At 43.2% G+C, this 14,793-nt stretch overlaps 3 protein-coding genes across 3 annotated transcripts in view; all 3 read right to left on the bottom strand.

The window, feature by feature from the left end:
• Positions 1 to 14,793, bottom strand: part of LOC311350726 (uncharacterized protein) — a 78,583-nt gene that overhangs the window by 61,473 nt on the left and 2,317 nt on the right. The window lies entirely within an intron of this gene.
• On the bottom strand, positions 1,288 to 11,764 carry LOC311350076 (stonustoxin subunit beta-like; the record flags this gene model as incomplete). Its single annotated transcript, XM_084470113.1, has 5 exons — positions 1,288 to 2,489; positions 6,425 to 6,471; positions 6,798 to 6,971; positions 10,512 to 10,685; positions 11,742 to 11,764. The coding sequence occupies 5 exons, from the start codon at positions 11,762 to 11,764 to the stop codon at positions 1,933 to 1,935; spliced, it is 975 nt and encodes a 324-aa protein (XP_084326239.1). The 3' UTR covers positions 1,288 to 1,932.
• On the bottom strand, positions 12,516 to 14,575 carry LOC311350692 (protein NLRC3-like; the record flags this gene model as incomplete). The annotated part of the gene is made up of 2 exons (XM_084470760.1): positions 14,450 to 14,575; positions 12,516 to 14,320 (listed from the first exon to the last, which is right to left on the bottom strand). Exons 1-2 carry the CDS (start codon positions 14,493 to 14,495, stop codon positions 12,516 to 12,518), a joined length of 1,851 nt encoding a protein of 616 aa, XP_084326886.1. The 5' UTR covers positions 14,496 to 14,575.

Below are 14,793 nucleotides of genomic sequence, written 5' to 3'. Positions count from 1 at the left end.
ACACACACACACACACACACACACACTCAGACCCATCCATACACATCCTCTCATAAATAATAAATCATCCAAAATAATATTTAAAATGCATGCATATGAATAAATAAAGAATATAGGATAAAAAGTTTTGGATAAAAAAGGAAGCACACTGCAATCTAAAATTCATGTTAAGATATGCAGGAAGTCCTTTTAATTAAAACCATGCACAAACATATATATATATATATATATATATATATATATATGTAAAAAGAATAATATATAAATAGATATAAAATGCAGAAACACTAAAAACATGTGGATAAAAGATAAAAAGTGCTAAAATAAGTGCCAAGGTAAGAAAATAAATAAATAAATACATAAATAAATAAATAAATAAATAAATAAATAAATAAATAAATAAATAGGTGAGTAAAATGGAAAGAATAAAAATAGGGTCGAGAGGCCTCCAACAGAATTTGGAACTTGTAAAACTGGAGGCCTAAATAAAATCATGGTAAAAAAGAACACACAGTAATAAAAACATGCAACATTTTAAAACACACACTGTGGACCCGGTGCCATGCAGGGAGCCCCAAGGAGGAGTCCCGGGTTCTCCCAGCGCCCCCAGCAGCGGCCCGGCGCGGTCCCTACTCCCTGACGTTCAGGCCCAAGGGGGTAAGTGTCCATCTACGCTCCGCCGCCGTCCTCTGTCTGTCCGACCAGCACGCCTTCATCTCCAGCCCAGTGATGAATGATGAGGTAATGGGGTGTGTTTGGAAATGTTCCACCAGTCTAGTGTTGGATGTACCTCTGTGTATGTTATAGAAATGTTGTTTGAGTCGAGTGAGTATTGTGTGCTTTGTTTCGCCGACATATGTGATGTGGCATTCGGAGCATGTAATGGCGTATGTGATGTTTTTGTCGTGGATTGTGATTTTTTTTATTTATAAGATTATTATATTATAAGATTATTTATAAGGAGACAGGCGTTGGTAAATGTTGGTAAATGTCTCCATGTTGGATTCACACTCACACAGCGCTGTGTTCAGTCACAGAGACACCTGTAAAGTGACCCTCCATGCAGAGGATTTATAAACTGACCACTAAAGAAGGACCAGGAGACGACAGAATACACATCTCTTATTTCTGTATTTATACATTATTTATTTTAGAATTTTAATTGTTTCATTTATTTTCTTCCGGTCTTGATCAATACCTAATAGGTTAACAATCGTTAGTTTCCATTTCAAAAGTGTTCACAATCCAGAATTCATACAATTAGAATAAATTAGAAACACTACCATCTAGTGGCCATACTCGGTTATAGCACCAACTTTATTTTATTTCTGTTTAAAAAACTACATACAAACATCATTCATTTAAACATGATTATTTGTTTTTGTAGCTTGAACAATAAATTACTCTTTAAAAAAACACATTTAATACACTATCTATCCAGATTCATAACCTCAGTACATTTAATACACTATCTATCCAGATTCATAACCTCAGTACATTTAATACACTATCCATCCGATCCATGACCCTGCTTGTTTAAGTTAAGGACTGTTTAAATAATCATCATGAATCAAATCAACATAATATAAAGCAACTTGACTGTGTTTGTACGAGAATAATAAAGTGTTTGATACAAATATACAGAATTTACCAATAGAGCGATCACTAAAGATAGAAATGTAATAATTACTGATAACTGAGCGATTTATTGAGCATCACTGAAAACACACCTTTTTAAAATAGCTTTCATCATCAAACTCTCCTCATCTGAACCATTCATCTTTCTAACTGTAGAGGAAGCCAAAGATATAATATTGAGGATATTGAATTCCCTATTGCATAAAAAAAAGTTATTGAGTTAAAAAAAAAGTGTGTGTGTGTGTGTGTGTGTGTGTGTGTGTGTGTGTGTGTGTGTGTGTGTGTGTGTGTGTGTCAATACAACTGACTCAGAGAGACTGAGATACCAGAAATCATAAACCCAAACCCAGGGAGGAGGTCCTCCTGGGTGAAGGAGGTCCTGAAGGTGTGGATGTGTGTCAGTGTGTCTGAGGACCCTCCTCCACCTGGGGACACTCTGTAGAAGGACAGAGTGCCAGCAGGCCGGTCCAGATACACTCCTACTCTGTTAGAGCCAGCGGGGGGGAGACGGGTGGCTGTTTCTATATTGTTGTGCTTGGCAACGTAACGGTCATCATGACAACAAAGACACCAGGACTTGTTGTTCCCTCCAATCTTGCTGTCATCACCATCTCCTCTCCTTGTGATTCCTCTGTATGTCACTCCTATTATAACACCTCCTTCCCTCTCTACCTCCCAGTAACAGCGACCAGTCAGACCCTCTCTTCCCAACACCTGGAGCCAGTAGTCAAACCTCTCTGGGTGATCAGGATACGGCTGCAGCTCTTTATCCCGCGTCCCCTTTCTGTTGTCCTCAGACAGAGAGAGTTCTCTCTGGGCTGTGTTTGGGTCCAGTGTGAGTTCACAGGCATCTGAGGGGAGAACAAGACACCGTTACCAGGGCCGGTTCTACACTGAATTGTGCCCTAGGAGAGACTCCGCCCGAGCGCCCCCCCCCCCCCCCCCCACGCGATCGGGATGGGGGGGACGGTGGGGGGGTGGTCACAGGGTTGTTGACGGGGGGGGGGGGGGGCGATTGGGATTGTTGACGGGGGGGGGGGGGGGGGGCGATCAGGGTTGTTGACAGGAGGGTTGTTGATTTTCTCTCCATATGAGAGAAAATAATAACTGATGACCACAAAGCACTGCACACACACACACACACACACACACACACACACACCCCCGCGGTCGCACATCCAAGCAACTCATAGGAACGAGGTCTTAAAGAGGACATATTATGGTGTTTTCTCAACAAGTAAACATAGCATATGAGTTCAGGAAAACATGTTTTTGAAGCTGTTTGCTGGAAATAGCTTCTGGGAAACAAAATCTCTCCTAGCGCTATTCCCCTCTGTTTCAGTCCCTTCACAATGTGCTGTTTCTGGTGTCTGTAGCCTTCATGCAAATGAGCTGCTGCCCATTGACCAATCAGCTGTCAGAGTGAACCATGGCATGGAGGAGAAGTGATTGTTGCCTTTTGCAGACTCCCTGAGCTCTGGGCCCCGTTTCCCGAAAGCATCCTTAGCCTAACGACGTCGTTAACACCGTCGTACGATCATCCCAGAATTTTCGGACCGTTTCCCGAAAGCATTGTTACGTAACGACGTCGTTAAAACCCTCGTAGCTAACGACGCCTACAGGGGTACTCGTTAAGCACTAGGATGCATCGTTACTATAGCCTCAGTGGAGTCACCAGCTGGACATTCCGTGTATTGGATGTGTTTTATTAAAACACATCCAATACCACTGAATGTCCAGCTGGCGCTATTTCGCAATACCCCAAAAACAGTGGTTCCCGCATATATATTACTCGTAGACTACTGTTAGATTTAAACAGCAAAGACAGAGACATGTTAGAAGTCAACACAAATATAATTTATTGCAGCAATTTAAAATTCCAAAAATAAATGTACCGATGAAACGCCACGTCACAAGGCAACCCTATCACAAGGCATATAATAAAATCAAATGATTCCGTTGCTCGTGTGGGAGGTCGCTTGCGAGCGGCACTTGCTGTCTCCCTCTGATTTTAATTCAACAATCGTGGTTAAAATGTCCTCATATTGATCAACGACAGAAGACATACTGTACATGAATCATGCTGAGACCAGCGGGTGTCGGAGAATTTCTGCAGGCGTTTTTTGTTGCGATTGTTTGCCATAAAGCACTGTAGGTGCGTCGGTGAGGCTGTGATGAAGTTCACTATAATTTGGACCGTGTCTAGACAGTTACGAACTCCCTGACCTTAGTGGAGTGCACAATCACCAAGTTGAGAGCGTGGTTTCTGCAGTGAACGTAGACTGCTGGGGAAACTGTGCTGCGATGCGTGCCATTCCCGCTTACATTGCCCGCATCATCATACCCCTGCCCAACAATATGGGCAGGAATCGATCTAGACCAGCAACAGCAATAGCCGTGTCAATGCCTCTGCGTTTGAATGATAATGAATGAATGGAACGTTGCATTTTTAATGTTGACACCATAGTTTCTAGAGAGTGCGTGGCGCGTCAATCACTGAATGAATGAATGAAACGGAATGCAGGAATCAGAGAAAGTCTTCCCGCTTTGCGGCGCAAAGCATGTTTCAGAAATCAGCACATTTAAATAAATGCTATAGGCCTAGTTGTCACACAGACACATGCTATTTTTTTATTTTTGAAATATGGAATTATTTCAGGGGAGAAAATGCCGTGAAACAATGTACGCACGGTGCGTTCGGGATTAGGACTAATATAGCATATGTCGGCCTAGACCAAATCAATTGTGTTTTAATATTTGTAGCATTCATATTAGTCTATTCTTTTCGTAGGCTACCCTGCTGTTGGCCTTGATGGGGAGATATTTTTTTGCTGCCACAAAATATAGTTTAATCCAACAACATTCCTGCGTCTCCCCCTCATACGGAGCCCATTTCAGCACCGTGTCAGTAGACAGCTACAATCCTACGACGTCGTAAGAGCAGAGCACGCGCGTTCATGTTAAGATGAGTTTCGGGAAACGCTCCCCTAAAGTTAACGATGCTGCGTGAGATCCATCGTACGATGGATCGTACGAGCGTGGATCCATCGTTATCGGGAAACGTGGCCCTGGTCAAATGACATGGAAGGGTTTGTTTACTAGTGGTGCCATCGGAGAACGCTTCGGCTTTTGCCACCCGGAAGAACGAATTGTGACGTCATGGTGAATTGTCGTACTGTTCTCGCTCCCTGGGCAGTACTGACTACATTTCCCATGAGCACTGTCGTGATGCTACGTGATGTTGTGTGGGGCGCGCCCCACTGGTGGGGAATAGAGACGTGCAGGTGGGGCGCGACAAACGGGAGGAAGTGTCACTGAAAACTCCATGTTTCTTATGGTAGGAGCGAAAGCTTGACAGTAGGGCTGGGCGATATGGGCCAAAAGTCATATCTCCTATTTTCAAGCAGAATGTCGATATAAGATATATATCAATATTTGTTCATGCAATAAAATAGGTGCCGTCGCCGCGCTACAACTGGTCGTTCTATATCGGGGGCGCCGCGTCGCTGTGCTCGTTAACCTGCCTTGCCGATTGCAACTCAATCCTAAATTTGGGTGTAGGCCAGGGTAGCTAAACATTTTAAAATGAGTCCGTCAAAAACAGTCGGAGCAAGATGTTGCAAATGCATGTTTCGCGCTGAAGGGGATTTAAAAAAGTGAGGCGAGTGGTGGAAGAGCGGGGCCGGGGCAGAGTGTGTGTGAGCCAGAGGCAGAGCGGAGTGGAGAGAGATGAGCAGAGCAGAGTCCTGCACGCCTCTTATTTGCAAACCCGCACCCGTCCTTACCCGCAAAACTTAAAACCACATCCGACCCGTGTTCCGACAGTAGCGCAAATTACATTCCGCACCCGACCAGACCCGCTATAAATTGATACCAACGCCCGACCCGCACCCGAAGGAAAATCAGACACATAAGATGGAACGCCGGGGAATTACACTAGTGGTGTTTGGCGTGGTGCTTTAGATTGCCGTGCAAAAAAGCACATCATCCACTGTGGACGGTTTTAGTTGACTCCTCCGCTCCTGAATAGGCATCAGATCCAGCACCGGAGAAGTCTCGCTCTTTTTTCTTTCAGCTGCACTTTTATTTTCTCTATTGTTGAACTTGCTGTTATTTGATGTTATTTAGTTAGAATTTAGATACAACATGATGTAACTTGATGTTACTTCAATAAGTTTGGAAATGTTAAGCTTGGCGTATTTCATTAGCATTGTGTTGGGGCGATGGGGGCAGGTGGGGCTTGAAAATCCTCCCTTGTCCAAAGTTGGGGGTGACCGAAAAAGTTTGAGAACCACCGCGTTAAACTAAACGCGGCGGTGGTTGGTTGGACAGACGTCTGGGGGCGAGAAGGGGAAGGAGGCAGGGGATGAGATTGAGAATATCAACAACAAATATCAACAAAAAATTTGGCTAGTGGAAATTCTGATTGGCTGGTAACTTTAGAAAGTTACCAGCCCAATTGGCTGGTAATCAAAACAGTTAAATTAGAACCCTGCACACGGGGGTCAAACTCGCACACGTTTCAGCCCTCGTACGGCTGGCCGCTCACGGTTAATATTTCTTAATGCTGCGTAACATTCACTAGGAAGCAAATATCAAACGAGAACGAAATATAGATTATTGTAGAATATAATTATTATACATCAACAGTTTGATGAAGGTGATGTCCACCATCATCTTCATTCCCAGGATGATTTGACTGAACGTCACCTCCTGCTGTGTGGATGGACTTTCCATCTCTATAGTTAGTGTGTGTTGAGATTAATCAAACTAAACAGACACTTACACTTCTTTAGAGCTGGTTTCATCCTCCGCTCTCCACCGTGCTCCACACTGGGGAGACAAAGAGAGAGCAGCATGTTGTCTTTAGACAGGGAAACATTATTCACATGTTAACAAAGAGAGAGCAGCATGTTGTCTTTAGACAGGGAAACATTATTCACATGTTAACAAAGAGAGAGCAGCATGTTGTCTTTAGACAGGGAAACATTATTCACATGTTAACAAAGAGAAAGCAGCATGTTGTCTTCAAAAAATGAAATATTAACATAACTGTTGTTTCTAAATGAGAGCACATTATCTAGTAATATAACAATAACATGTTCCACTGATCCTTGTAGGAGACATTGTCCCTGAGTGGTGAGCTGTCCTCTCCATACCTGAGAGTGTCCAGTCTCCAGTGTGGATCCTCCAGTCCAGCAGAGAGCAGCGCAGCTCCTGAGTCTCCTGGGTGATTGTAGCTCAGGTCCAGCTCTCTCAGATGGGAGGGGTTGGAGCTCAGAGCTGAGGCCAGAGAAGCACAGCCTTCCTGTGTGACCAGGCAGCCAGACAACCTACGCACGCACGCACGCACGCACGCACACACACACACACACACACACACACACACACACACACACACACACACACACACACACACACACACACACACACACACACACACACACACACGTTCAACACATGCTGAACCATTGTGTAAAAATGTCTTGATAACAGGGAACAGACCAGTGTAAATGTATTGGCGAGAGTGAACACCTATTCAGTCTAGGGATGTCACGATACCAAATATTTAGAAGTCGGTACCAATACCAGTGAAAATCCACGATTCTCGATACCATTTCGATACCACGGCAAAAAACAAAAATAAAACAATAAATCCCATGTACTTAAACTAGGGATGTCACGATACCAGAAATTTAGTAGTCGATACCAATACCAGTGAAATTCCACAATTCTCGATACCCAATTCGATACCACGGTCAAAAACAAAACAATAAATCCCATCTACTTTATTTATTAAAAACATTTAAACATTCCAAAAAACAGTGGCACTGGCATGTAGCCTTCAAGTAATGAATAAAAATAAACCACTATTAACATTACAAAAAAAGAACAGTGGCATGTAGCGTTCAAGTAATAATAATTAAAAATAATAATAATACGCGCTGAAAGCAGGCAGTCATGCAGCTATGCGGCTGGCGTTTACACTTGCATGCATGGCGGGGTTTAAAACATAACTTCCAACCTAATATTAAGTAATATAACCTAGGTGCGCAAGGCAGCCACAGGAGACGCCAACATTGTTTTCAACTGCTCGGTACTGCGCCGTATTAATTAACCAAGTTTTGAAAAGAAAAAGTATTTGAAGCGAATAAGCAACGCTGTTTTTGATTTGTTTATTTGGTTTTGAACGAATAATTTTGGATGCATGCATCGGCTTTGAGTTGGTTTGTTTACTTTGAAATTGCATACGCTCGCAACACACACGCACACGCGCACACGCACGCACACATTCACTGCCGCACCCACTACAACCTGCCGATCTTCAATCAAAACAACATCAAGTAAGTGATGCCGAACGCAGTCGTACCATGCGTGTTTAGAAGCGCAACATTGAAACGGGTCCCGTCTGAAACAGTCGCGCGGCGCAGCGTTCCAAACGCAGAGTACCTCCAGACGCGACTCTTGTTATTCTTTTTATCGACGAGTCGAGGCGGAGCCGTCGCACTCGCTGCAGCTGCCGTCTTCCATGTTCCCGTGTAGGTGTATATGCTGCCCACGTGACGTCCAGAGGAATTGCGTCCTCGGTACCTACGGTACCTACGGTACTACGAAAAACGAGTACCGTCACGTTTTTTGAATTTTGGTATCGACTTGGTACCGAAGTATCGGTTCTCGTGACATCCCTAATTCAGTCTATGGTCAGAACGTTCAAAATAATTCCCCAAAAATCCAAAAATGTAACGAAGAACTTTAACTTCAACAATCATTTACAGACTGAATGACTGAATAATATAACATAAGTCTCATTATATCAACAAAAATGGCGACTTGAAATCGGTCAAATGTCTTCTGATATGGAACATTGTGGCGTAACTGTTTGCACATTATGTAAAAATGACATTGTAATTATTAATACATTTCATACAACAATTAGTTTAATTGTTTTTGCACATTGACTAAAACTGACCTGAGAGTTTGCAGTGTACAGTGTGGACTCCCCAGTCCAGCAGAGAGCAGCTTCACTCCTGAATCCTGCAGATCATTGGTACTCAGGTCCAGCTCTCTCAGACTAGAGGAGTTGGAGCTGAGAACTGAGGCCAGAGCTTCACAGCATCTCTCTGACAGATGGCAGCCAGTCAGCCTTTAAACAATATGCAGTTGTTTTAATTATACATCAATTATACATCTATAATGTTTTATGAATGATGAAACAACTGGAAAACGTGTCTTCAAAGAAACTTTTTAAGAAGAGTCTGTTATTCTACTTTAGGGCTCTACACTCACACAAACAGACAGGAACATGTTACTCTTCAGAACATTTTTAACAGTATGACAGTTCAACTACTGTCTATTAAAAATATTCACATATTCAACTAACCCTAGTTTAATATGTAATTGAAGACATTTTAATTCATACAATCATCGCTAGATCGTTGTTTCACACTAACAGTCAGTACCTCGTCCCTGGTCCCTCCTAGTGTCTACATTGTTGAGTCCTTGGGCTCCGTCGCTCGCCCTAACAATCTCCTCCCTGTACAGTGTCACCGACCCCTCCCCTGTCTGACTACCCTCCTGTCACCGACCCCTCCCCTGTCTGACTACCCTCCTGTCACCGACCCCTCCCCTGTCTGACTACCCTCCTGTCACCGACCCCTCCCCTGTCTGACTACCCTCCTGTCACCGACCCCTCCCCTGTCTGACTACCCTCCAGCCTTCAAGCCCCAAGTCCCTCCTTTACATATTTGTGTCCCTCAGTAAAGACCCTTTGATTTACTGTCTGTCAGCCTCACTCTGTGTGAGCATTTGGGTCCACTCGCTCTACTTCCCCTTAACAGCTGCTCAGACGGAGCTTCACAGAGGAGGGGGGTGCCCCTCGGTCGTGACGTCAGACTTCCTCAGTAAAGGTCTGACGTCACGTAAAGAACGCCACCTGCGTTCAGCAGAGTGGAACGTTCACGGCGTGTTTTGGGGAGAATGGCAAAAACATAGGATTTTAGCCCTTTTCTCTCTAAATTGGGGACTTATTTCAGTAACAGTAATACAATGGCATGGATTACTATATTGAAGATCATATGAAACATATTAAAACTTGTTAAACACAAAAACAGCACATTTATTTTTGCCATGAAATCTTGTCTCAGAATTCTGAGATAATGAACACAGAAACATCAGAAAAAAAGAGCGGATTATTGTTCCATAAAAACTCAGAATTCAGAGTTAATTATGTCACTAATTCAGAAAAACAAGAACAGAATTCATTTTCTCAAGTGAATTTCCAAGTATGTTAGGTGGCATACATACAATGATTACGTCTAGGCTTGTGACAACTACTACACTATTTAAGAATCAGCTGAATGTCTGCTGATAGTAAAATGTTATTATACACTTTAAGTAAACTGACCTGAGAGTTTCCAGTGTACAGTGTGGACTCCCCAGTCCAGCAGAGAGCAGCTTCACTCCTGAATCCTGCAGTTCATTGGTACTCAGGTCCAGCTCTCTCAGACTAGAGGAGTTGGAGCTGAGAACTGAGGCCAGAGCTTCACAGCATCTCTCTGACAGATGGCAGCCAGTCAGCCTTCACACACAATAAAGTGAAAAAAAAAAGGTAACAGATATAAATCAAACATAATTTATTGTTTTTTATGAAATTATTAAATAATAAAAGTTTAACTTGCTTAAACTTTTGGAATGTGAATCCAAAGTTAAAATGTGTCTGATAAATGTTATCTGTGCATAAAATGTGTCTTCAGAGAACCCTTTCATGCTGGTTCTGTTATTCTACTTTACTAATTATAAACTATCACTTTCTTGTTACAGTCATTGGTAGATGGCATATGTAATGTACAGTTTGCACATTATGTGAAACTGACCTGAGAGTGTCCAGTGTACAGTGTGGACTCCCCAGTCCAGCAGAGAGCAGCTCCACTCCTGAATCCTGCAGATCATTGGTACTCAGGTCCAGCTCTCTCAGACTAGAGGAGTTGGAGCTGAGAACTGAGGCCAGAGCTTCACAGCATCTCTCTGACAGATGGCAGCCAGTCAGCCTTTAAACAATATGCAGTTGTTTTAATTATACATCAATTATACATCTATAATGTTTTATGAATGATGAAACAACTGGAAAACGTGTCTTCAAAGAAACTTTTTAAGAAGAGTCTGTTATTCTACTTTAGGGCTCTACACTCACACAAACAGACAGGAACATGTTACTCTTCAGAACATTTTTAACAGACAGTTAAACTACTGTCTATTAAAAATATTCACACAACTAACCTAGTTTAATATGTAATTTAAGACATTTTAAATGTATACAATCATCGCTAGATCGTTCTTTCACACTAACAGTCAGTACCTCGTCCCTGGCCCCTCCTAGTGTCTACATTGTTGAGTCCTTGTGCTCCGTCGCTCGCCCTAACAATCTCCTCCCTGTACAGTGTCACCGACCCCTCCCCTGTCTGACTACCCTCCTGTCACCGACCCCTCCCCTGTCTGACTAACCTCCTGTCACCGACCCCTCCCCTGTCTGACTACCCTCCTGTCACCGACCCCTCCCCTGTCTGACTACCCTCCAGCCTTCAAGCCCCAAGTCCCTCCTTTACATATTTGTGTCCCTCAGTAAAGACCCTTTGATTTACTGTCTGTCAGCCTCACTCTGTGTGAGCATTTGGGTCCACTCGCTCTACTTCCCCTTAACAGCTGCTCAGACGGAGCTTCACAGAGGAGGGGGTGCCCCTCAGTCGTGACGTCAGACTTCCTCGGTAAAGGTCTGACGTCACGTAAAGAACGCCACCTGCGTTCAGCAGAGTGGAACGTTCACAGCGTGTTTTGGGGAGAATGGCAAAATCATAGAATTTTACCCCTTTTCTCTCTGAATTGGGGACTTATTTCAGTAACAGTGATACAATGGCATGGATTACTATAAGATCCTATAAAACATATTAAAACTTGTTAAATCACAAAAACAGCACATTTATTCTTGCCATGAAATCTTATCTCAGAATTCTGAGATAATGAACACAGTAATTCAGAAAAAAAGAGCAGATTATTATTCCATAAAAACTCAGAATTCAGTGTTAATTATGTCATTAATTCAGATTCACAATGCAAGTATTTTAGGTGGCATGCATACAATTATTACGTCTAGGCTTGTGACAACTACTACACTATTTAAGAATCAGCTGAATGTCTGCTGATAGTAAAATGTTATTATGCACTTTAAGTAAACTGACCTGAGAGTTTCCAGTGTACAGTGTGGACTCCCCAGTCCAGCAGAGAGCAGCTTCACTCCTGAATCCTGCAGATCATTGGTACTCAGGTCCAGCTCTCTCAGACTAGAGGAGTTGGAGCTGAGAACTGAGGCCAGAGCTTCACAGGATCTCTCTGACAGATGACAGCCATTCAGCCTTCACACAAAATAAAGAGACAGGTACATGTTACTCTTTAGAACTGATATCACTTTTTACATTTATAAAAATAAAAAAAATCTTTATACCATTTAACTATGTCTCTGTATACTTATATTTGTTATAAGTGATTATATTTGTTATGCCTGGACCAACAGACATGTATTGTAGATGTTTATATTATTCTAGTATTATTGTGTTGCATGTGTTGTAATACAAGGTCTTAGAACACATACAGAAATATTTTGTATATTATTGTAACCTTTAACTTGTGTTGTGTATTGTAGTACATGTTATTAATGAACCTACAGAGATGGTTTGTATATTATTACAACTTATATTCTAGTGTTATATATTTTGTAAAACATGTTATAAGTTAAACTACAGAGATGTTTTGTATGTTGATATAACTTTTATATTGTAGCACTGTGTGTATTGTGTTGTCTATTGTAATACAGGTTATTGGTGAACCTACAGAGATGTTTTGGAGGCTTTGACCACTGGCAGCAGCCTCAGAAGACCCTCCTCTGAAGCAGAGTATTTCATCAGGTCAAACACATCCAGCTCCTCTTCTGATGACAGTAAGATGAAGACCAGAGCTGACCACTGAGCAGGAGAGAGAGATTCTCCAGAGAGACTTCCTGATGTCAGGTACTGTTGGATCTCCTCCAGTAGAGAACGGTCGTTCAGCTCATTTAGGCAGTGGAACAGATTGATGCTTCTCTCTGGAGAGAGATCTCCACTTATCTTCTCCTTGATGTAAGACACTGATTTCTGATTGGTCTGTGAGCTACCTCTTGTCTGTCTCAGCAGACCTTGTAGGAGACTCTGATTGGTCTCCAGAGAGAGGCCCAGGAGGAAGCGGAGGAACAAGTCCAGGTGTCCGTTCTCACTCTGTAAGGCCTTGTCCACAGCCTTCTCATAGAAGCGATCTGATTTCTTTATTTTAAGAGTAGACCACCTGGAGGTTGGTTGTTCTTCTGAGAGCAGATTGACACCAGTGTCGATGAAGGTCTTAAAGACATAAAGGGCAGCCAGAAACTCCTGGATGCTCAGATGGACGAAGCAGAACACCTTGTCCTGGTACAGCCCACACTCCTCTTTAAAGATCTGGGTGAACACTCCTGTGTACTCTGAGGCTGATCTGATATCGATGCCACACTCTGCCAGGTCTGCCTCGTAGAAGATCAGGTTGCCTTTCTCCAGCTGGTTAAAAGCCAGTTTTCCCAGAGAAACAATGATCGCCCTGCTCTCTGAACTCCAGTGTGGATCTGTTTCAGCTCTTTGATGATACTTCATGTCCCCCTGTATGGACTGAACCCTCAGGAAGTGGCTGTACATCTGAGTCATGGTCTTGGGCATCTCTTCCTCTCCATGGGTTGTTTTGAAGAAGTCCTCCAGAACTGTAGCCGTGATCCAACAGAAGACTGGTATGTGACACATGATGTAGAGGCTTCGTGATGTCTTGACGTGGGATATGATCCTGCTGGCCAGCTTCTCGTCTCTGAATCTCTTCCTGAAGTACTCCTCCTTCTGTTGGTTGGTGAACCCTCTCACCTCTGTCACCATGTCAACACACTTAGCAGGGATCTGATTGGCTGCTGCAGGGCGTGTGGTTATCCAGATGCGAGCGGAGGGAAGAAGGTCACCCCTGATGAGGTTTGTCAGCAGCACGTCCACAGAGTTGGACTCTGTGACATCAGTACAGATCGGGTTGTTCTGGAAGTCCAGAGGAAGTCGACACTCATCCAGACCATCCAAGATGAAGACAACTTGGAACCGGTCGTATCTGCAGATTCCTGCTTCTTTGGTTCCAATAAAGAAGTGTTGAAGAAGTTCCACCAAGTTAAACTTTTTATCTTTCAGTAAATTCAGCTCTCTGAAAGTGAAGGGAAATATGAAATGTATGTCGTGGTTGGTTTTGCCTTCAGCCCAGTCCAGAGTGAACTTGTGTGTTAAGATGGTTTTACCTATGCCAGCCACTCCAGTTGTCATCATTGTCCTGATTGGTTGATCTTTTCCAGGTAAGGGTTTAAAGATGTCTTCACATCTGATTGGTGTTTCCTCCCTGGCTGGCTTCCTGGAAGCTGTTTGAATCAGTCTAACCTCATGTTCCTTGTTGACCTCTCCACTGCCTCTCTCTGTGATGTAGAGCTCTGTGTAGATCTCATTCAGAGGTCTTGACTCTCCTGCTTTAGCGATTCCCTCAAACACACACTGGCTCTTCTCCTTCAAATGACAATGGATTTTACGTTGGCATTCAGCAGCAACACTTTCTACATTAGAAAACAAAAGAAGAATTTTTTTTAATCAAATTAGGTTTTTTCTTTTTTTTTACTCTTAGTGCCCTGTTTAAAAATAATGATCATAAATCAAAATCTGTTTTCAAAATAAGAGTATCTTACTGCTCCTCAGTAAGTCGGCCAGCTCCTCCTGCTTCAACTGCTTCATGCAGAGCAGTGTGATGTCTTCCACTCCCTCTCTGGCGCGCCTCCTCTGCTCCTCTTCCCCATCATCCTCCTCCTCCTCCTCCTCCCTTTGGCTCTCTGAGCATTGTGGGTAATCTGGGTAGAGAACCCTCCAGAGCTTCTCCACCTCCTTGTCTAGAAAAGCGTGTGCGTTCTCCTTGATCCGCTGGAACAGAACAAACATCAATGAGAACTTTACTGTGAACTAACTGAGGACATCAGAAGCGTCTGTCCTGGATTCACGTCCTGCTGGTCTGAAGAGGGAAGCCTGGAGACTGTTA

This window comes from Micromesistius poutassou (assembly GCF_964030765.1).
Source record: "Micromesistius poutassou genome assembly, chromosome: 7".
In the NCBI taxonomy this organism is placed as follows: Eukaryota; Metazoa; Chordata; class Actinopteri; order Gadiformes; family Gadidae; genus Micromesistius; species Micromesistius poutassou.
Note: the sequence above shows the minus strand (reverse complement) of the source record. Positions and strands in the feature narration are given on the sequence as shown.